The following is a 24803-nucleotide window of genomic DNA, read 5'->3' as shown; positions in this document are numbered from 1 at the left end:
GGCCCCATGAGGGTGGACCACCCATCAAGAAAAGATTCTTCTAAGGCCCTGAGCAGATGTGTTAGCACACTGTGTTTATAATTTTCCCCTTCTCAAGAATGAAAGTAATTCAGTTGTTTACTACTTCACTTCCCACATTTTGAGGCTGACAGATTTGGTGGGAGGGAGAAGTGTAGTTCTAAGAACTTTAAATAAAACTCAAGATTCATATAATAGTGAATTGTACAGGTTCTGTCAAATTAAGATGCCACTGTTATGTATAGCACCCATGTCAAAGGGGCTTGCTTAATGGGCACTGATAATCAGCGGATGTTTCCAGAACTAGAAATGCTTACCTGCCTGACTAAGTGCTGGGCAAAACAGTGTTGTAGTTTGAAATTAGTAAAGGATGAACAAGACTGCATTTTGCAGTTGAATAGCAAGTAGACGCTATGGGGAATCGTAAGAGAACCTGCTGCTTTTGGAGAACTGTAGCTGTTTTAAAGACTAGCATTATACATCAAGTGTCACCTTGCTCAACTTTTATATTTGTAAATAGATATAAGTCACACACAGAAATGCAGGGAAATGCAGAAATACAGGGAATCTTTCCCTGTAAAAGTCTGCCCCCCTAAAAGGATGTTCGAGTCAGGGAAGTGGAGAGCACAGAAAATATTCTGCTTTTTCAAGTGGATCAATAAGATACTATGCCTTTGGTATCTTTGGCAATGTGACATGTTAGGCAGCCCAATTCTTCCTAACTCCCCATGCGATGATACAGCGGTGCATGCATGGCTTCTGCTGCATCCTGGGGGGGAGTTTTGGCTGTTGGAGGTCTTCTCAGTGTAAGGCAGGGGTGCCCAAACCCTGACCCGGGGGCCACTTGCGGCCCTCAGGGGCTCCCAATCCGGCCCTCGGGGAGCCCCCAGTCTCCAAAGAGCTTCTGGCCCTCTGGAGACTTGCTGGAGCCCATGCTGGCCCAACGCAACTGCTCTCAGCATGAGGATGACTGTTCGAACTCTCACTTGATCTGTGGGATGAGGGCTCCCTCCACTACTTGCTATTTCATGTCTGTGATGTAGCAGTGGCAGCGAAGGAAAGGCTGGCCTTGCTTTGTGCAAGGTCTTTTAAAGGCCTTGAGCTACTGCATGACCATCATTCATTCATATAAGGTCCATCTCTAATAAATTCATTTATGTAAATTTATTCAAATTTTAAATGTAAACTAATTCTTTTTTTCCTGGCCCCCGACACAGTGTCAAAGAGATGATGTGGCCCTCATGCCAAAATGTTTGGACACCCCTGGTGTAAGGGGACATTTGTTCCCTTACCCTGGGGCAAGCCCCTGTTGCTGCCATGGGTGGACTCTGATCTGTGCCACAGATCCCCCTCCCAATGTCTGCTGGTGCACACAAAAAGATTCCAGTTCGCATCAGCGTGTCAGCTGCTTACGCAGCCGCAAAGCACTTTATGACTGCTTTGTGGCAGCCTGCCCCAGCAGAACACATTTTCTGCCGGTTCTACTGCTAGTTGGGATTGGGCCATTAGCTACAAAGTAATGATAACCAATAATCTTATAATCTTGATTACAAAAGTGCCTGTTCTCTTGAGGTTTAACTTTTTTTATTGCTCTGAAAGCTGTAAATAATGATAGTTGATTTCATTTCTAAGGCATAGTGGAGTAAATCTTTTTATCTGGTTTTAATTACACTTGGAGTCACCAGTTAGTTTCAGAATGTGTAGCCTTATTTGACTGCATGTTTTTGATTTAACTGTTGCACTCTGCAGTGGCCAATTGGCTGGGCAATAACCTTAAAACTAGCATGATGAGGCTTTCATGGGCAATTTGCAGTGTACCAAACAACGAACTGTTTGGGCTAAATGTTTAAAAAAGCCTAATGATACACTCATGAAAATACATATACTACAATGCTAGTTGCAATCGTAGTGTGGTTTAAAAAAAAAAACCCCAAAAACAGCATAGGGTGTAATTTGGAGTAGAGGAACCAATCCCAAACATCCTAAAGCTCCTCCCCATTCCAGTTTCCAAACACATGCATAAGTCTGGAACCTGGACTGCAGGAAAAATACTTTGACGGAGGCGATATGGAGCAGAGAAGTGGCAAACAGGATAAGGTATTTGCATGTAACTTGTAATTAGACCCTTTGGGATACTTGGGTTCCAAACCATCAGAGAAAAGTATACAGTTCATCAACAATTATAAATACTACATTCCCAGCATGCACACACACACACACTCACAGATCATGTCCTTTAAGTTGCTAAAACTAACACACTTTTCAGTTACAGAAACCTGCCCATTAATCAGAGGTGGCTGAGCATCTTCTTTGATTAGTTCAGGAGAGTGATTTGCAGTTACTGATAATGACATCTTTTAATCTCTTATTCCAGCAGAATAATTCAAACACTGGTGTTAAGTATCCAAGATGGTGCAATCAATCCTGATCAAGCTTTCATCTTCTTGTCTCTCTATGCTTAAAAGGAGTTGATTCAGGTCCCTTTCAATGCAAAATTGCATTATTGGTCCTGCTTTGTTGCTATCTCACTTCTGTCCAACTACAGGTTCTTTGAAGTCTTGGGGGAAAAATGTTTGAAATACGGCATGTAAATACATTTTATTCCTTGATGCTTGTTCATGCAGCATCATTAATCCCCAGCATGAAATCAATAGGCTTAAAACGCTTAATCACATCAAAATGCAACATACAAATCCACGCAGATGACTTTTTGTGTACTAGGCATGGAGATAAACAGCATTTATAGAGAGCCCCATCAGGAGAAAAAAAAAACATACTCAAGGCAATCATAGGAATATAAATGAATTCTCTCTCTCTCAATACCAAGCAAGGCAAACACCAGCTATACAGACACAGTTCAATATTCAAAAAGTTGATGCCCTTAAATTGGCAAAAAAAAAAACTGGATCACTTTGGTTTTAGCATCACAGAAGTAAAATTTTCTAATCTAGAGTTAGGCAGTATCTAGATTCATGTGACCACTATATTTTCCAGACAATGATCTGAGGTGTGTGTATGTAATGTACTTTGTAGGACCGAGACACTAAAGCTACAATACTATACACACTTATCTGAGAGTAAGCACCCTGAACACAATGGGACTTACTTCTGAGTAAACATGTATAGGATTGTACTGATAGGACTGTACCATGATTAATGGTATTATAACTAATGGGCCACAGGCATAACCCCTGAAAAGTTATTTCTCCCTTCTCTTACACAAATATGGGAAGTGTCTGTTAGATGTTGTTACTCATAGGCGAATCATCTAAACCAGGGCTTCCCAAACTAGGGTGTTGCGATACCCTAGTCAGAGGGCCCTGAACTGTTTCTCCTTAAGGGGTACAGGCAGGGGGAAAGCAGTGATGCGATCCCTAGGATCGCGCCGCTAAGGGGGCTGCAGGGACTGGTATTTACTTACCAGTCCCTGCTGCACCCTCCTGGGGGTTCGGGGAACTCTGCACGACCCTCTGCAGGGCTCCCCAGCCTTCAAAAAGTGAAAGCAGAGCAATCGTGCTCCATTTCCGGTTTTGCGGAGGTGGGGGATTGTGTCGCTGCTTTCCCCCTGCCCCCGCTGCCATTCCCGCTCATACGCAAAAACTTAATGGCTCTCAAACTCTCCCAGATTTTGAGAACCACAGATCTAAACTCAAAGCAACAGGGCTTTTTGCTTCAGAAATTATTGTCTGTCATATGTTAACATACATAGAATCATTTAATTAATCAACAGTGCAATTCTAATCTGCCTTGGAGCAGGCAGACCAGCAGGCCTGCACTGCATCCAAGGCAGGAAAGGGGCTGAAAGCTGCTCAGCCTGGGAAAAGGGGAATCGCTTACCCTTACCCCGGGTAAAGCAGCAGCAGCCCCAATGGGGTAACGTGGATCTGTGCCACCGCAAGAGGTAGCGCAAATCTGAGCAGCCCAAGACTGCCTGGGCCACCCAGGAACGGGATTAGGATCTGGCATAACCGCTAGATCCTGGTCCCGCCTCCACTCCCTGCCCGCCCTGAGAACGCCTTCCCACCCTCGGGAGCGCCTGCCCACCCTCCCCCCTCCCTGAAATGCCTCCCTCCTGCCTCCTCCCCTCCCTCCCCACATCCCCCCAGATCCCTTGCGCCAGCTGAAGTGTAGTTGAATCAGCGCAAAAATGCTTGATGGCACTTTCACGAAAATGTTGCCCTGGCACGCCTATCTGTAGGTCAGTATTGCACTCCAAATGGATTAAAATTGGTATGTTTAATCGACAAGAATTTCTATAGCAAAGTGGCAGCTCTAGTATTTTGACACTCGGATTGACCTTCTTGTAGGTGATGAGAATCTGCAATAAAGTCAGCACTCTATAACAATAAGGGCTTTGCAGGCAGGTAGCTCTTGCAGAGCCGAGGCATTACGTACGTACAAAATTCAAAGGAAGATGTACGGTTGAAGTGTCAGTACAGTAAGTAAGGGCCCAATCCTCATCAGCTTTCCAGCACCAAAGCAGCCACAATAATGAGGTAAGGGAACAAAAGCTTCCGTGACCTCCCCCGCCTCTGCAGGATGCAGTGTGCACACAGCTGGCATAGCTGCATCAGCCCCGGAAAGCTGGATAGGACTGGGCCCTGGGTAAAGTAAATGAAATTAGACACTATCATTGTGCTACATTTTAAGCTTTGGAATAAAAGAGAACATGCTGTCAAACTGTAGGAAAACACACCTTGATTAAAATTTGGTAGAAGCTTGCTAATTCAGTTGAAAATCTCTGTTCTAATCCATAAGCTTTTGCACAAACATAACTGTGCATCCTATGAACTGCCACACTGCCGCTGTCTTCAAGTGGAATCAAGGGGATAAATGGTGGAGATGCTGGGACTTCACCAGATCCTTTAAGCCCAACATCAATACACAACAGGCATGAAGACAGCAGGGCACAGAGAGGCTATGCTAAGACCCATCCTCACCTCATGCAAGCCATTTTACTTTTGACCCTCCAGCCTCCTCTGTGCCAGGTTCTACCACTGATCTGCCCAATTCCAGTCTGACTGAAACGATGATGCGCCACGTTCTGCCCCCTGGCCCAGCATGCCTTCTCCTTTCTGGCTCCACATGGCTAGGAGGGGGGGCCATCTTTTAGCAGATGCCTCATAATGACTAGAAAGATATTTCCAAGCTTCAGTAAATAAAATACCGAGGGCCAGTTCAGCAGCACTGCAACAGGGCCAGAACAATTGAGGGATGAAAATGAACAAAAACAAAAATGAAATTCAGGAGAGCTGTTGAAAAAGGTAGACATTTGTCAGTGGAAGGAACGACAAAATTGAGAAAGCGTGAGTAATTTCAGTTCAGCCTTTGCAAATTACATTCAGCAGGATTATCCAAGCCAAGCAGTCATCTAGCCCGCAACAGCTTCCCCCTAAATGAAACCCCAAAGGCAGCTCCACAGCTGCCATTCAGAAAGCGAGCCAAGCTGTGAGCCAGGAAGGCAACAGCAGACCCTCCTGCCAGCATGGGAAGCTCTATTCTAGAATTTGGCACCTGGATTCTGCAGCTGCCAAACACAGCCCATCTGGTAAAATGGAGCTAACTGTATAGTCAAAGGAAACTGAGGAGCGGGAGAATACACAGCAAAGCTCAATGGAGAAAGAATACAATCAACTTGGTGGCATTTCTATCTAACGCAGGCATTGGAATATCTCAGACATAAAAGTGGGCCTCAGATGGTGCTCTGCAGGTAGATCCATGCTTGATTTTCAACAGTTGGGATTACGAAGGTAGGATCCAAGAGCTCCAGGTGGTAGTGAGGACCTTGGGGACGGGGAGAGGGTGGGGAAGGGGGGAGGGACCGGCAGAGCCCTGCTCCTCCAGATCCTATCCTCCGTGTCGAGCAGCAAAGCTGCCAAAATAGTGCAGACTTGAGAAGCCCCATTAGGGGCTTGGGACTTTTCCTGGGGGAAGGGGATGAAAGTTCTCTTCCCCTGAGGAGACCTCTGGTGGTACTGCTAGAGGCAGCGGTTGCCATTTTGGCACTGCTGCATCCAGCTGCCCCGCCGAAGAAAGAATTGGGCTGCCTGCTCCCACACCAAGAGTGTTATACAGTACAACCCTTTATTTGCTCCCACACAAGTACATGGCTGCTACTCCTATGGAAAAAAGCATTACACTTGGGGACATAGTTCTAATGAGGGAAAAAGTAGCCGCTTACCCCAACAGTAAACAACCCAGCCCTCACTGACAGATCCTTTGGAAGAGGTAGATGCACCAGGTTCCTTGCAATCTACAAGCCCTACTTGCACACACACACACACACACACACACACACACACACACACACAAATAATGGGCAATTAGCAAAAAAAATCAAAGTTAACATAACATTCAAATAAAACTTCTCATGAATTCTATGTTCCAACTGAAGAAGTGCATTTTCTCTTTTTATTCTCTAATATTTTCATTCAGCTTCACCACTCTCTCTTCTGAGAGGGGATCCAAATTTCATGGCCGTGAAGAAGGGAGAAGCTAAGTATCTCCATTCTTACTGTTCATATGAAGAACATGGTCTAAGAACACTCTTAATATTAACCACCCAGATGTGTACTCTCCATTATCAGACACTAAGCCACTAGCATTAATTTTCAACTTTAGCTACATTTCAGTTTTTGCCACTTCAGGCAAAAAGCAGTGCTAAGCAGGCAGATGCCATTAACAAAGAGCAAGACAGATCAATGCCATTAAGAAACCAAAACAAAACTGTGAATCCATAGCATACTGATGATAGGAATGTCCCTCTACCTCTAATTAGCACTCTCAAAACAGAACTCATACAGAGAACCGGATAAAATCTGCAATTACCTACATTTCATGAAAGCTCTTTGACAGGACCATCTAACACAAATGCCAGTTTTGATGTGATCTGTTACTATCAAAGCTGAAAAAGATCAGGTATTAGCAGAGAAAACAGATAATCTTGTGCCCATTGTTGGGAGAAGGACAAACATCTACATCTAAGCAAAACACCTCCTCATATAAGAGCAACCTCTAGTGGTACACTCCACATCTTTATTTTGGAACTTAATTTGATTTTGGGTCAGCCAAACTAATGTCACAAAGTGTGAATGTCAATTTGCAGGGACAAGGAAGACGAATGGTTAACTCATCTCTTGCCTGCTGCTTTCCCCCTACAACCCCTTGGAGATGCTTTCCTCCACTTCCCAGAGGCACATGTGCCTCTGGGGAAATAGTAGTAGGGGATTGCAGGGGGAAAGTGGCACGAATGGCACAAGTGGCAAGGTTAAGCACTTCCCCAAGCCGCTGATTTGCAGTAGAACTGTGACAGCATGGGTTCTGAAGTAGAGCAATTAAAACTAAATGTCTAACTGTGAGGAAAAACAGTGGTCAGCAAAAGAGAGAGAGGGAAAGCACATCTGGGTGAGAAAGATAAAAAAAGACACATTACAGAACCTCTAAGAGTGCTTCATTAATAAGTTGAGCCAGAGTAGTGGTCTGAGAGGTGGACTTAGATCTGGAAGATCCAAGCTCAAATCCCCCCTCAGGCATGCAGCTTCCTGGGTGACCCTGGGCCAGTCATTTTCTCTCAGCTTCGTCTACCTCACCAGGTTCTTGTAAGGACAAAAGGAGGGGAGTAGCTGTGTACACCACCCTGATCTCTTTGGAGGAAGGGTGGTTTAAAATGTGAAAAATAAACACTTCTCTTGCAGTCTATGTCAGAATAATACAGATGATGTTAATTTTGGTGTCTGGTTTTTCCACAAACCTACTTTATATAGGCTTCCCACACACAATAACTATGTTCTGATAGAACTTGTGAAGAGCTAGTACTCTTTGAAATGAATTTATTCAAATTTTAAAAAAATTTGGCTGTATCCCAACTGAAGTCAGCACATTATCATCCAGTGGCGTAGCTAAGTCATTTGACAGCAGGGGCCCATAAATTTTTGACATCCTCCACTGACACAATTATTTATTTGTTTATTTACATTTTACACATTTTTATACCACCCTTCTTCTAAGGAGCTCAGCATGGTGTGCATAGTTCCTCCCCTTCTTTTGTCCTCACAGCAACCCCATGACATAGGTGAAGCTAAGAGATAATAATAGTCATCACATGAAATGAATAATAATGGCCAGAAAATAAATGCCATGAATATTTCCTCACAAGCAATGGATGAATGTCAGTGCCCTTCCCTGCTGTCTTGCTCATAATACTCAGTAACATACTGCCCCAACATTTGAAGGTTCAATGTAGCCATCATAGTTAATAATCACTGATAAATTATAGTCCTCCATGAATGTTTAGAATCCATTTTAAAAGTCATCTAAGCCAGTGACCAATAACACCCAACCTTCCCAACAGTGACATCACTAGGGTTAGCGTCACCCAGGGCCCAATTCCTATCTAACTTTCCAGTGCTGATGCAGTTGCAGTGCAGCCCAGAGGCAAGGGAACATTTATTCCCTTACACTGAGGTGGCCTCCATTACTTCCCCCCACCCCACCACAGGATGCAGTGCACTCTCTGATGGTGCAACTACACCTGCGCTAGAAAGTTGGATAGGATTTGGCCCCCAGTCTGGTAACTCATGTTGTCACCCCCATTAACTTTATTTATTTTACTATAGAGCAGTACAGGTCACCCAACCAATGAGTAACCAACAAAAAAACAAGTGTCCAATTTGATGACACTCACACAATAGAAAAAGGAGCTGACTCATAACAGAATCTTATTGGTTCCATGCTGTGTCATAATAATACCTCATTAGCTCTCAGAACATTCAGAGTCAATGGTCAGTTTTGAGTTAAGGAAATCCACTTTGTTACATAAGTCAGTTGTGTTTTCTTTTTCTGGTTACCTGGCTACAACTTTTGATAAACCACAGACATTTCAATGTGGTTTGTTTCATTGCATTCTGCATTAAAATACACATCGAATTATATATCATGATAGCATTATTTCTACAGACCATAAATTCCACAAATTTCATCACTGGTGGTGTCGTACCACCCCCACCCAAGGGTCATCTTACTAACACCTTAATGGTTCCATTCTGTGTCATAATAACATCTCATTGGCTTTTCAAACAGTCTCATTGGTCCATTTTGAGTTAAAGAAATCTACTTTTTGTTACATAAGACACTTATATTTTTTCGGGGGTTTTTTTCGGCCATAACTTCTGATAGAATGGAGATATTCACTCTGGTTTGTTTCATTGCATTCTGCTGTAAATTACACATCAAATTATATATAACATGATGGTGTTATTCCTAACAATCTCGATTTTCACAATTTTGGTCTCTGGTGATGTCACTCCTCTTGAGGGTGGCACCCAAGGTGGCCGACCTCCCACCCCTTTCTCCTAGCTATGCCACTGCTGTCATCAAAGCATCAGGAGTACAATAGGCAAAACATCCTCAGCTATCTGGGCACCTTTGAACTTACCTCATCATTTGCAACACTCTAAATTCCTGAAATCCAAAAGAACCCAGTGGCATACCATGACATTTCACCTCAGTGAGTCAGTCACAGCCATATCTGATTGTTTGTTTCAGTATGCATGGTCAAAACCTACAGAGAAATATAGTTGCAACCTTTGTACCTGTAGAATACTGTTAAGATTGTTCTTATGTACCATGCAGCTTAAATCACAGACCAATGGTTAAGTGGGTCTTATGTATAAGAGACATGATTCAATCTCAACATTATGTGGGGCAAACTAAATTGTTTACCCAAAGCTGCCTTGCTGCTATGTGAAAAACAGGGTGTAAGCTGAAAGCCAACTGAGGGCCCAATCCTATCCAACTTCCCAGCAGTGCCAACAGGGTATGTTCTGCATCCTGTGGTGGGGGCAGTCACAGAGGTCTCCTCAAGGAAAGGCAATGTCTGTTCCATTACTTTGGAGCTGCATTGTGGCTGTATTTGTGCTGGAAAGTTGAAAAGGATTGAGCTCTATATATAGCATTTTGTATAGCAGGATTGAAATTTAAATTGGACCCAGACATGCCAGGACAGTACCAGTTACATGCCCAGATTCCTGTTGTGTTACATTAGGAATCTGTTCCTTTAGCAGGTACTATCCTGGCATGCTTCCCTTACAAGCATACTGGTTAGACCTGCCATTTTAAACATGAAGGCTGTCATGTTGAACACCTCACGAGTCAGCAATTTTACCCCACCAATGGTCATATTTAAGTTGAGTGCATATTATGCAGAGCAAGGTCATGAACTGGGAAATCTGAACTGTATGTCTTCTGACTACAGATGATGGACTACATTTTTAACATCCTCACATATAAAACATTGCTGGCATGTTTGCTTAGAGAACGGTCTGGTATAACCCTTTTCCCAATGTGCTAGTTTACGCAGGCAGTTTTTTTATATTGGAGAGCATTCTGATATCCTTCTCTCCCCCCCCCCCCATTGCAGCAACTTGAAGTAGCATCATACTTAATCCTATTTTGTCAGTAACTTGACTTCTAGGACAGCTGCTGTTGTTTGGCCTTCTCTGGCTGCCAGTTCTAATTTTCAAAACCTAAGCTAGCAGAGGAAACACTGGTCTTTGTTCTATACAGGTCCACAATACTCTCATTGATTAGCTGAGGGTGCAATGCATTATTACAGTTGAACTATCATTATATAGTGAAAGCAAACAGAACACAGTAAAATTATTTCTCATTGAACAAAATTTTATTTTTTTAAAGGAGTATTAAGATTGAAAGATATATAGAGTACGAACAAACTTGGGAAAAGGATCATAACGAGAGCTCATATCTTTATCTGAGTAAAATTTTGTGAATGTGAAATCACATTTTAAATATATTCAGCACTCTGATGCCTGCTTTAGAAACTCTTGTTGCAAAAAAATTGTTCTTTTATCTTGTAACAACACAATCCTGCCTGCTCCAAGTACTCCAGGCTGGTGTAACCCAGTGAACTGAATTTGAAAACAATCCACCAGAAAATATACAGCAGATCAACATAGACTCTGCATCTCTGGAAAACCTGAAAACCTGGTGGACTGTCAAACACCTGGCATGCCACAATAGCATTTGAGAAATAATCCCTTGTACAGAATTTTACAACATCATGAGGAATGCCATCCTGTATTCCAACAACTCTCTTATAGCAGTCATGGAGTTCACATTGCTTTGCTGATGGAACATAAGAGAGGAAATCTAAATGGAGAGGAGCATTTGTGAGGCTTTGCATCTACAAAGGACTGGCACACTGGAAGCTTTTCCTTTCCTTCCCAGCAATTTCACAGGGAAGGCATGGAATAATTCCAGACTGCCTCACATGCATATAGGTCCAAATACTTCAGCGCCAGTGACTGCATTATCTTTGAGCCTTTCTGACTTCCTAACAAGTCCAGTTAGGACAACATCAGTGTCAATAAATGCATTCTAGTGTTAAACAGCATGGAGGGCATTCATGTAGGACAGCCATTTTCAACCTTTTTCAGCTCAGGGCACACTGACAAGGCACTAAAATTGTCAAGGCACACTACCAGTTTTTTACTTACATAAAATTACTACATTACAGTTAATCTTGAATTAATAAAATTAATACAATTAAATCATTACATGACAAAAAAATTGACAAGAAGCATGGAAGGGAAGTATATGTGGTTTCTGAAAAGGAGGAAAAATCCTATGTTCAAATTCTTATCAAAAGTGCCAGAAAGTGTTGGCAAGGACAGGGCAGGTTGATCACATAGTGGGTGAGGGGCAGTGAGGAGACATGATTGAAACAAGTGCAGGATTAAACTGGGGGTGGGGGGAGAGAGAGAGAGAATGTGAGGCAGTGATTCTGTATCTTTGGAAGGTGCAGACAAGTGAGGGGAGGGACACTAAGAGAGTTGCTAACTGTGATTGTGAGATGGGGGGAATATGCGGGGGGGGGGGGGGAAGAGAGAGAAGTGCCAATTGCCTGCTTGTGTATTTGAGAAAAAAAGAGTGCAACCAAAAGCCCAATCCTATGCATGCCTGCTCAGAAGTAAGCCCCATTATAGTCAATTGGGCTTACTCCCAGGTAAGTGTGGATGGGATAGTGCCCCAGAATCCAATCCTATGCATGCCTGCTCAGAAGAAAGCCCCATTATAGTCAATGGGGCTTACTCCCAGGAAAGTGTGGATGGGATAGTACCCCAATCCTATGCATGCCTGCTCAGAAGAAAGCCCCATTATAGGCAATGGGGCTTACTCCCAGGAAAGTGTGGATGGGATAGCACCCCTAGAGCCTAATCCTATGCATGCCTGCTCAGGAGAAAGCCCCATTATAGTCAATGGGGCTTACTCCCAGGTAAGTGTGGATAGGATTGTGGCCCAGCGCCCTTCCTCTAAAAGCCCCAAAGTGCAGGGAGGGTCGCTTTGGGGAATTGCAGGCAAACTGGCAAGGAAAAGGGACTTTCAGGAACCCTTTTCACTGCCAGCCTAAGACAGCCTGACTGCCAGCCAGTCCTTAGGTTGGGGCCTCAGCAGACTTGCTCACTATGTACCTGTGTGCCCACTTCTGGCTCCCTCTTCTCACTCACTCCGCAGCTCCCACCTCCTGGCTCCTCTGGTTGGGCAATCAGCACGCAGGCAGGCAACAACCACCTTCGTGCCCAACCCTATGCATGTCTACTCAGAAGTAAGCCCCATAGTAGCCAATGGAGCTTACTCCCAGGAAAGTGAGGATCAGGTTGCAGCTTGAGTCGTGCTCAGTAAGCTCCAAGCAGACTCTTCAGCTGCTTCGTGGAATGCAAAGCAGCCGTAACCACCCCTTTCCCTTGCTGCTCCCTTGCTTGTTCTCCCTGCTGAGGGAGGCTCAAAGCAGCCTCTGATCCCGCGGCACACCTGAGACAGCCTTGCGGCATCACAGCGGTTGAAAATCGCTGATGTAGAACAATGAGGCCCTGTCCCTGCAAAACCACTTTCATAAGAATGGATTTGCTGGAATAATTCAAACTAGCCTGAACCATCTGGGAGGGACCTTCCACACACTTATTATGTGGAAAGGAGCCCATATAATTTGTCTTCTTGACAGTAACTAAGCTTCTGAATGTGAAGCTGGCATTAAGTAGACAGAGATCACATCCAAAAGTTTTAGGTGCTGTCTAACCAGGATACAAACATTCTCTTCTTGGAGGGTAGGTATTACGTAACCATTCAGGTCTGCACAACTTGCAATTCTCCAAGATAAGCACAACATACCAGTAATGTAGGTGCTTAATAATGCCCATATTTTTGCAGACCCAGGCAGGTCTACAAAAACAAGGAAATTTACATTAGTCCCTGGAAGACTGCTGTGTGGTTTGTGGGCTGTGTTTGGTTTGGTTGGTCACATGTTGTGCAGGTCTGTGCTATGTTTTATTAGTGTTGGTTCTAGAAGCTCGCAGATACGAAAAGATACCTGTGGGGAGGCAGGGGGTACGGGTTCCTTATTAGAGAGGAAAACCCAGAAGCAAGTACGTAAGTGCTAATCTTGTGCAAAGTCTCGGAAAGTCCTTTGCTTTCTTTTACAATGGTCAGCCATTACAGATGGAAATAAAACTGCTTCCCAGAAATTTCAAGCACACAATATCAACATTATATAATGCACAAGAAAATACTTCATACCTGGAGTTGAAAAAACGAAAAGTGTTAACAGCTGACCTGGCACAGCCCCACATGCTCTCTCTGGAAATTGAACACAGACAATTAGGAATTTTAAGAGACCCCAAGGAACTGCACCAGGGTGTAGACAACAGGGAGGCAAATGTGCAACAACAACCACAAAAAATCCACCCTCAAGTACATAGCCTACATTTGGGGTTTGCATTTCTCCTCCTGAAATTCTCTTTCACTTAGCACTGAAAGAGCTGTGGATGCAATGCTACATTTACAGAATGCCCATCACTGGAAATGTAAACGCTCACTCTGTGTGTGTGTGTGTGTGTGTTTCAAAGGCATCTGTGAATTTTCCGTCAGCTGAACTATTTGAAAAACATTAATACATTTTATACTACCTTCCAGTCAATGTTACCCAAGGGCAGTTTAGAGACATAATAAAACCATAATTGCCAAATAAAAGAAACCTCTGACATTTACCTCAACTGTGCTGCTTAAATAGCTAGACTAAAAAAGAATCAATCTTTCACTAAGGGGCATGATCTCTGCATGCTATTCACAAGTGGAGAGGTCAGCATAAGGCCAACTGGTGTCATTCCCTTCTTGTGTGTATGCACCACAGCAGCCCAGCCACTGACTAGAACAGGGGTGTCAAACATAAGGACCGAGGGCTGGATGCAAGGTTTTTATCCGGCCCTCAGGCTCTCATCTGCTGAGCAGTGCTGTGGTGTTACTGCTGAAAGGGCAGCTCATGTGAAAATTGGGCTCTCTCATTACTTGAAATATGATCAAGATTTGTGCATTTTCTCTTCTGTTGTTTGCAGTTAATGAGTTCCTAAGTAAGAAAAAAGTGCTTATTTTTTATTATGGCCTGTTTAATGACATCAATTCCTGCCTAATGACATCACTTCCGGCCCTCAGCAGGCATCATGAATGCTATTCGGCCCTCGGTATGAAACAAGTTTGACACCCCAGGACTAGAATGACATGCTTGTGCACTTCCACTTCTAGTATTTTACCCTCCTCCTCCTGTCCAAAGCTCTAGTTTGACATTTACTTGAATCTGAAGCACAAAGTAAAGTTTGGGCAAGGCCTTGGCTTGGAGAGCAGAGGTTAGAGGAGAAAAAAGCAGAAAAAGTTCTGGGTAACATCCAACACAATTTTGTGCTTTACTGTTAAGGAGGATTCTGGGAAGGAATTGCACTCTACATTTTAAATAGCTCAATCCTACACATGTCTACACAGAAGTTATTTCAATGGGACTTTTTCCCAGGTGAGTGTATAGAATTGCAGCCTACACATACTTCCATGACTGTAAGCCCCACTTACTTCCAATAGACATGACAAGGATTAAGTTCTAAATGTATTTGTAGGGTTGGCAACATTTATGCAGAAATTAACAAATGCAGAATTTCCACGGCCCCAAGGAAAAAAAGAGATAATAAAGTTCAATGATTACTTATAAATAATAGTAAATGAAATGAGTGTTGAAGTGAAATCCCATGATCATATCCCAGACTCTCTTTGCTATTTTGGCATATCATCAAAAATGCTAGGCGTCAAGTATTCTAATTTAGAACTTAAGATATAGTGATGTGGTGGAGAATAAGAGAACTCTATTCTGCACAGTTCCCAACAATGCATATTTCAGACACTATTTCCCTTTCAAATTACAGGCTACATGATGTCCATTTTGAATCTTTGCTAGATTTGTTAATTTAAATATCTCTGATAAATGTCACATCCTTCACAATAGTTCCATTGTGATTATTTGCTGTCTTCCACCATACAACTATTTGAGCTGGCATTAGGATAATAAATACAATTCTTCATCAAGTATCTAGTCTTTTTCATCCCCTTCATCTGGTTAAGGGACGCAGCCCTGCAATGGGGTCACTCAATTCTGTGCCAGTCTTGAGCCGGCACAGAATAGGAGAGTCTCATGTTGGACCGTGCAGCCCAACATGGGGTTCAGGATCTGGTGGAGCTGAGCTGCGCCAGTCCCATCCGCCCCACTCCACCCCCCACCTCCTCCTCACTTCTCCCACATTAGCCAATTGATTTGAGGGTTAACTGTACCTACAAGAAAAGGATTTTGCCTGCAAACTGTACAGGAAAAGTAACAACTGGGAAAATACATCATGGCATTTATTTGCTTTAGTCACTATCAAAACAATTGCCTTAGCTACTCTGTCATTCGTCCAGCCTAAACCAGCTGTCTACAGGAGAACAGACAAAACAGTGCCTGCTTGTACTGAAGATCCTAGCTTCTGCTATCCTGCTTCTGCTTCTGCTATCCTAGAAACCATCACAGCGCAAATTTCTTTTCCAGAATTTTTGCAATCCTAAAATTTTTGCCTTGCAAACAAGTATACAGTGCTTTCTATAAGCTCATAGTGAAGCAAAACAATTCTTATGAGGAATTTTTAAACAAAAAAATATAGTTTACTGATTTTGATATTAAAACTATTAAACTACAGGCCCAGCCTATTTATACACAGATTTTTTATACATGAATTGACTCAACACGATTATACATGATTTGACTCAACACGAATGGCCCCTGCAAGTGAGAAGGAATGTGCTGATGCCTGGAGAAGGGGAAAAATGCATCCCTTTAAAATTGGTTTTAAAAACTGAACCATCCTTTAACAGTAGCCTCCTTAATGAGAGAGGGGGGGCAGCTGGCTGACAATCCATCAATCCTTCTCTCTCCGTGACCCCTCCCTTCCCCCTGAGCATGTGAAAGAAAGATACTTTGCACTGGTGAAAGGAGGGGTGAAGTGAAAGGAGGAGTGAAGCCTTTCTAAGCACTTTGAGAGAGATTGATTGTTGGATTGTGTTCTTAATGACTCTCATCTTACATCACAAAGGTCAGTAAGGCTGTTTTTAAATCGCTGGAACAAAGAAACTGTTTTTTATATTGATTTGCTATAGTGCATTTTTTGCCATCCATGTGAGTGCTTGGAACGGAACTCACGCGAATAATTAGTCTCAACCTGTACAAGCTGTTACGGATGCAATAATATATTTTGTACAGGTCTGCCCCATGTTAATTAAGATTGTCTACCTGCCTCAGGGCTGTATCACACATTACACAAAATCTTGTTTGTCAGTAGGTGCCCACGCAGTAGCAAGGTGTATCCCTGATGAGTAGAACTCTATTCGTAAACGGAATGCTTAGATGTGCAATTAAAACATCTGAGCCATGCAGTAAAAAACATGCATACCCTTCAAACCATTGGTTTGGGGAAAGGGTAGCAAAAGCTAAATGTAAGGACTATACATGCCCCATCACTTAACATAGTGTCCAGTTATGATTCTGATTAAAGAGCAAACACTTATGAAGACTTATGGCTAAAGAACAGAAGCACAAGCTTCTAATACTGTTTTAAGCAATGACTATACAGAAAAAAAAATCCTTTTTATAGCACAGGAAGAGATGGGATCAGTTTCTCCAAAGCTTCTAGCTCATGAATGTTCCACCTGCTGATCCATCATCCTACTTATAAACAAAACACAGCTGGGCCTGCCTAGAATTTCCTTTAGCTTCCCAAAATGGTCTCCAGAAACTTGAGGAGGCTATGGTTGTACACAGGGCTTTTCAAAATGGGACACTGTGATGCCCTAGCCCAGTGGTATTCGGACTGGGGTGTTGCAACGCCCCAGCCCGAGGGTCCTCACCTCTACCCCCTTAAGGATCCCCAGGATCCCGTCGCTAACAGGGCTGCAGGGACTGGGATGTACTCACCAGTCCCTGCAACATCGTCCTAGGGGTGCGGGAAGCCCAGCAGAAGCGTCTGCAGGGCTCACCATCTGGTTTGAAGTGAAAGTAGAGTGATCACGCTCCACTTCCGCAAAACCAGAAGATCCTGAGGATCGCGTCACTGCTTTCCCCCCTGCCCCCACTGCCTCCCCCCATCCCCGCAAGGAATTATTGTGCTTTTCAAACTCCTGGAGAGTTTGAAAACCGCAGCTCTAGCCTGAAGGCCTTGGCCTCTGCCCCCTTAAGGGGCGGGGGCAGCGAGGAGGCAGGGGGGAGGCAGCGATACAATCCCCAGGATTGCGACACTAAGGCAGCTGCAGGGGCTTGACTGGACTTACTAGAGCCTCCTGCAACCTTCCAGGGGTGCGAGGAGCCCTGCACGACTCTCTGCAGGGCTCCCCAGGTCTTGAAAAGTGAAAGCACAGCTATCGCGCTCCACTCCGGTTTTGAGGAGGTGGAGCGCAATCACTGCTCTTTCACTTTTGAAGACACAGGGAGCCCTGCGGAGGGTTGTGCAGGACTCCCACGCCCCTGGAAGGCTGCAGGAGACTCTAGTAAGTCAAGCCAAGCCCCTGCAGCCTCCTTAGCAACGCAATCCTGGGGATCCTGAGCACTGGCGTTGCTAGGGGCGTGTCAGGGGTGCGAGCCACACCGGGTGACACGCCAGGGGAGGTGATGTGCCCTGAGGGGAGGACGCGCTAACTTTGTGGTTTTCGGAGCTACCCCATCATGCCATACACCACTAGATGCGGAATTCCCAACGGAGTGCATTGCAAAAAACAGAATTGAAATAGCTCATTTCGTTCAAAAGTTATGGCCAAAATACTGGTAAGAAAAAAATGCATGGAGCCCTATGGAAAGTGAAAGTGAGCCGTATTGCATGTTTACTTGCGAGTAGGCAAACTTGCCTTAGTTCATCGGAAAGGGTAGGCTGAGAGGACTCCAACAACGTCAAAATGGTCCTGATCCAATGAATGCAGCCCCACAAAACACAAAAGGGAGAAGGAGGTCCCTCCATCCTAGCCCTATGGAAAGCGAAGCAGCCTCACAGTTGCGTTTACTCGCGAGTAGGCAGATAAGCCTTGGCTGGTGGTCAGGTCAGGCAAAGGGGAATGTGAGGACACCAGTATGGTCCAGATCCAATGGAACAGAAGCTCAAAATATGTTCCAGAAGGCAGCCTCTCCCCCCCTCCCCTAAAAAGGATGGAAAACGAGGCTTGAATGGTAGGGGGAATGTTTTCTATTCTTTACTTGTAAATCTAGATGGATCTTTATCCTGATATGCCTGAAATAGAAGAACTTTAAACTGGGCACTGGGGAGGGCTGGAAATCTCACTGATTCTTTTTGGGAGGGTGTTATTGCAGGCAGACTACAGAGTAAGCCCCATTGACCACTATGGAACTTACTTCAGAGCAGACATGCATAGGCTTGAGCTCACAGGCTGCAATTCTACCCACACTTTCCTGAGAGTAAGCCCCATCGACCACTATATGACTTACTTCAGGGTAGACATGCATAGGATTGGGCTCACAGGCTGCAATCCTACCCACACTTTCCTGAGAGTAAGCCCCATTGACCACCATAGGACTTACTTCAGAGTAGATTCTGAAGTGGAATTCTGAAGTAGAATTCTACTTCAGTAGAAGAGTAGATTGGTGGAACAGGACTGGCTCCCCCCTATTTAATTATTTCTTTTATGTTAATTTAATTATTTATAATTATTTACGTATTTTAATTTGCTTGATGATGTCTTTTTGGCCATGACATCACTTCCAATGGGTCCTAGACAGACTGTCATTCTAAAAAGTGGGTCCTAGTGCTAAAAGTTTGAGGACTGCTGCAATAAGGTGTTAGTAAGTTGACACAGGGGTGTGTGTGTGTGTGTGTGTGTGTGTGTGTGACTCTACAAGTTTTCAAAATCACTAAAATCTGAATTTGGAGGAATAATATCACCATGTTATACATCAATCAATGCGTAATTTCATGCCGAATGCTATGAAATAAACCACACTGAAATATCTGTGTTCTAACAGAAGGTACAGCCCAAAATCCAGTGGGGGCAGGGCAATGGCACATCACCACATCCACCACCTGGGGTGTTGCCCCGCCTGCTGCATGGGGTGATGCGCAGGCCTCCTGCACCGGGTGATGCGAATCCTAGTGACGCCACTGATCCTGAGGTATGCAAAGTACCTGGGGATCGCGTTGCTGCCTCCCCCCCCACCCCCGCAAGGACTTACTGTGAGCTTGAACTCTCTTGGAGTTTGAGAACTGCTGGTTGTAACAGATTGCAAACTGAGTGTGGTTGGGGGCGTTTCTAACTGAGAGTTTCATAAATCTCAACCAGTCACTGGGAATACCTCTCTGCATGCTGCCATTTTAAAAACTTTGACACACTGATGTGACCATAAAAAGACAAAGCTCTCAGTCAGAGGTTGCAAAGGAGGCAGTAAGGAAAAAAAAGAGGTACACAAAGTTCAACCAGTTTGGCATTTTTGAAAGGCACATAATCACAGCAGATTCTGGAATATGCCTTTCAAGGAGACAGATCACCTTGATCTACACCAGCTTCAGTGTTGTAGGGACATGGAATCACACATGCAGCACATTACACACATGCAGCATATTACAGTAATCAAGCATCCAGGTTACAAAAGCATGACTACTATAACCCCCTAGTTTGATTCTGAATGGATATACTGTACCATGATCTGTGGTAAGCAGAAATTCCAGCAGCAGTAAATAGGACAAGGGATGGGTCTGTGACCTATCCGTTATGACTGAGCCTGTTCTGGTCCAGGAAGATAACAAAGAACCATCTATCATCACCTTCTGGGATGCACCAACAATGCATGTGTATAACCAGGCTAAACAAATCTGGTTGTCTCCTCCACTGAGGTGTGGAGGGTGGAGAAACTCTTGGGCAAGTAAAAAATTCCTCTAACTCCTGTTGGGCGGGAATTGCAAAAACTGGGGCTACATTTTGTTTAGGGAAAGGAAGAAGTTATGTTCTCCTGCAAAAACCTACACAGAAAGTAAAACCACTTCTTCATTACTTCAGAGGCAACCTGTAGATAGAAAAGGGAAAGGGCATCTTCCTCTCAGCAGGACAGAGAATTTTGCTTCATTTGTGTGTGCATTTACAGACATCAGCCCCCGCTTGACTTCAGTATCAGTTCTTACGCTCCTATTCCTGTTGCCTCAGTAGCAGGATAGTAAATCAGGAGGAAACTGCTTCTAGAATGAGTGAATAGGTTTAATGCTTAGTGATCTTACTTTCCTTTTCATTCTGATGTTGCCACACAATTCTAATCTCTCCCTGGTGCCTCACCAAAGATAAACCTCTATTCCAAATTTACACACAAGAGATAATACACAAAAGCAAATCAAGTAGGTAAAGTCTGGTCAAGTAGGCAGGAGGTCTGGTCTAGTGCCTGAAGATAACATCCACAAGGTCGCCAGTTTGAGGCCACCGGGACCGTGCGACCTTGAAGCAGCTGACAAGCTGAAGCCGAGCTATTTCCATCTGCTCTGAGCGTGGGAGGATGGAGGCCAGAATGTGAAACCAGATCGGAATGAAACACCTTGAATGTAGTGGTTCTTGAAAGAAAGAACCTTCTTTCAATTGTAAAAATCCCTATTTAATAAGGGATTTAAATAAAAGCCTGCCTATGTAAACCGCCTTGAATAAAGTCTTGAATAAAGACCAAGAAAGGCGGTATATAAATACCTGTTATTATTATTATATTATAAAGTACCTTCATAGAAAGCTGAACTTGGTTGAGAAGGAAGATTTTCCTTGTGGATGGGATTATGTGTACTTCTCAGCGTTGGCATATGAGCACTGGCTACGAACAGCCAAGTTTCCCAATCCAGAAATGAAGAAAAAACCCATAATTTGCACCAGCTCTCTTTATGTTGTAATCAGCTCCCAAGGTTGATTAAAGGAAGGGGGGAGACCACAAAGCACCAAGCTGCTTTGAAGGGGTGGGCTGGTACAAAGCGCTGGGGTACACTTCTTTTATGGAAAGACTTGTGCTCACTTGCCATTTTTGCCTTGGCGATGAAAAACAGACTCTTGCTTTGAAGACAAGTTGGTGAAAATGTGTGCTTTGCTTTGGAGTGTGTATAGACCGTGGGGTGTTGGGTGTGTTGAAGAGCATGTTTAGAAGAGTATATTTAGAGTTGGGTGTGTGTATTGGGTGACAGATTACTACTTGGCTAGTTAATAAGCCATACAGTATTTGTAGGCACTTGTACAGAATTTGAAAAAAAAAATCCACAATCCTAAATCAGGTCTACCCAGTTCCTTGTCTAAAGAAGAAACCAAACCAATCTCATCTGGCAACATATGTATCTACCTTCTCCAGTTTGGTTTTGACCATCTCGTCACCCCAACGACCTTCAGAATTGTTTTTTATAACATAGTAAACATTCTTCTTTAAGGTGTACACTAAATATAAAATCCAAAATTTATCCCATTACACTGACTGGCCTGTTCAGCACCTGAAAAAGGACTCAAAACTGCCATGGAAACAATGTAGAAGTTGTGAATCAGACTTCAAAAGACAACCCAAGACAAACCTTGGGGAGATAAGAGTGGTAGAGCACATAATTTGCAGGTGTGAACTTTCAACTTCAATCTTCATTTGTAGTTCAAGAATCTCAGGCAGCAGGGAAGAAAGACCTCTTCCTTAGACTTTGGAGAGCTGTTGCCAGTTAGCATTCATATCTTGGACTCAAACTAGTGCCAGCTTTAAATTGCTGGCGGACCTGGGACCCACTGGCCCTCAGGTGCTGCCACTGGTACTTCCGATTAACAGGTTGGCCTGGTTGGCCAAGCCTATGATGTGGGCAGCCAATGCCTGATTTGACCAATCTCCAATACCACCACTGGTTTGACTTCATATAAGAGTACACACCGAAGTTCTCTAGAATAATAATTCTATTACCTCCAAAGCACAGGCCTCAGGTAGTAGATTGCCCTGATATATCCTGTTTACTCAGGCAAGCATTACCAGGGACTCAAAATACTCTGAGTAAGTCAGACCAGATCTGTTCCATTTGTATCAACTTGAATACAGTTTTCAAGCCATGTATGGTTTGTGTGGAACTGCAAAAACAGGATGAGCTGCCAAGAACTTTGAAGACCACAAATCTTCTTTGTGGCTGGTAGATTGCATTTGGTTTTGTGGTTTGGCCCCAGTTAAGCACTGAAAATTTTTGGCAGGTCAAGGTTCATTTTTAGCTCAACCCTATTTTGCATTTCTTTCTAGCAATCAGTGACTCATACACCAGATTTAAAATACAAACAATTAATGCTTTACAACTTACCTTGCGTTTGACAAGCAGCAGCATAAGACTAGCTTGGGAAGCAGTTAACCGAAATATGATAACCCTTCACTGAGTCAAGATTACAAGGTAGCAAGGGCTGGCCATAACCAGCGTTGGGAACTTGAGTCACGTGACTCAAACTCAAGTCGCCAAAATTCGTGATTTTGGGTGACTCGGAGACTCACGAGTCGCACTTGTGGAAGACTCTGAAAAAGACTCAAGTCAGGGTTTCCCTGACTTGGCACTTGTTCCCATGCATGCTGACTCAAGTCTGCCTGTGTCTGGGGGTGCTTTCTTACTGTTTTCGCCATGTGGAAAACCTCGTGGGGCAAGCATTCTGATGGCGAGCAGGAGGGTGTTCTAGCAGGGAGGCAGGAAAAGGTTAATGAATTGGGCAGGAGGTGAAGAGGTGGAAGTGAACTCTTTTTCCCCATCTCTGATAGGAAGGAAGGAACCAATGATCATTGGACAAACTATGGGCATTTGTCTATTTTATTGGCTGAGGAAGAGCAGGAGGCAGAGCCCAAGGGGGTTCTTGCCTTACAGTTGGCTGCAAAAGCCCAGGGAGGCGGGAGAAAACTCTTTTGCCGATTCTGCTTTCCAACCTCATGGCTTCTTGCCTCTGTTGTTACTTGGGGGAGCAAGCCCCACTGAATCACAGACTGCAGTGGGACCACTTCTGAGTAGAGCTGCAAGGATTGGGTCATCCTAGTAAGCCTCCCAAGCTGCTGCTTGTGACCCTCCTTCTCTCTCTTTCTGCTTCTGCCAGGCTCTCACTCAGTCCCTCCCACTCCTCCCTCCCTGGGTAGGGACATCAGGGGAGTGTTCAAAGAGAGCGCCAACACACACACAGTAGAGTAGAGCTCTACTCCTGGCAGTAGCCCTGTTTTTTTCCCATGGCTGGCTTTTAACGGGGAAGGGAGGAACTTGACGAGTACATTAGAGTCACTAAAGGGTGACTCGGCAACTTGGAAAGTGCTCCCGTTTGGACTCTTTTTCAAGTTGAGTCGTGGGGGGTGGTGACTTGGCAACTCAAGTCAAGCCGTGCTGGGTTTTCCACAATACTGGCCATAACACACACAGGAGGCCGTCTAGGACAGCACAATTTAAGGGGCATCCACAGTAGTATGTGATTCTCAGCTCTTTTGTGGTTTTCACATGGTTGGTTCCCTGCACAGAAAAAACAAAAGGAGTCACAGAATCCTGTGCAATGGCAAGCGGGGTTCTGAGGGGCACAGTCAGAAATCACATTCCTGTGGCTCTCTTCTTTAAAATGAATGTTCACTGGAAGCACTTGGGCTTCCATGCTTGACTCCAGCCCCCCAAAAGCCCCAGCAAAAGGCATCAGGAAAAGACTGCTGGTGCTCAGAACCTCTTGGACACAGAACCTGCTCTTTTATTCCTGCTTCGCTCAGCCCACACTTTCCCTGAATCCAATAGGTCTGTTTCCTCCTGCCCTTCACTTTTTCCCTGATGCCATATCCTTGCATTAATACGCAAGCTCAGTTCTCATGGAGACAGACGAGCCTTAGGAAACAACAAGAACAATAACAAAGCTTTGAGCAAGGCCTGAATTCTTCTAACTGCTTGTAGATGGCCTGCTTTCCCTCTTTTGCTTACTGATGAATTTTTGTCGCAATCAGCGTTTTAATGCTTCTGATCACTGTACTAAATTAAGGAAGGGGGAAAAAAACAAAACTCTTTGCCAGGACAGGTCAGCAACAGTTCATCAGCAATACTGCTTTCCAGAACATAAAACCAACATGTTAGAAACATGAATATACTTCATTTATATAGTTCTTCTTAAACTTACTATTAAATTCATCTTTAACTTAAAGGGCTCACCTACAAGTGCCACTTCTATCTCAAGTTAGAAGGATAGTGGCGTGGGGGAGAGCTTTCTCTGTAGTAGTGCCATAATTATGGAATTCCCTTTCAGGGGAAGATAACTAACCCATCCCTCATGGATTTTTGGCAAGGCTCAAAACATTTCTGTTTCAACTGGTGTTTGATGGGTTGATTCTGTCCTCTGTAATACTGCTGTGGCTTGACTGCTTCTTTCTGGACCAAATAGTAACCCCCGCCTAATGGTTCTACTGGGTG

General features: G+C 44.0%; 1 protein-coding gene across 1 annotated transcript in view; it reads right to left on the bottom strand.

Moving 5' to 3' along the window:
• Positions 1-24803, bottom strand: part of KLF12 (KLF transcription factor 12) — a 270025-nt gene that overhangs the window by 68896 nt on the left and 176326 nt on the right. Inside the window, exon 5 of the mRNA XM_066619600.1 lies at positions 13609-13668. Coding sequence (XP_066475697.1) covers positions 13609-13668 — 60 coding nt within the window. The remainder of the gene's footprint in view (positions 1-13608; positions 13669-24803) is intronic.

Source organism: Tiliqua scincoides, chromosome 3 (genome assembly GCF_035046505.1).
Source record: "Tiliqua scincoides isolate rTilSci1 chromosome 3, rTilSci1.hap2, whole genome shotgun sequence".
NCBI classification, from domain to species: domain Eukaryota; kingdom Metazoa; phylum Chordata; class Lepidosauria; order Squamata; family Scincidae; genus Tiliqua; species Tiliqua scincoides.
The sequence above is the reverse complement of the archived record's forward strand: the minus strand, read 5'-3'. Positions and strand labels throughout refer to the sequence as shown.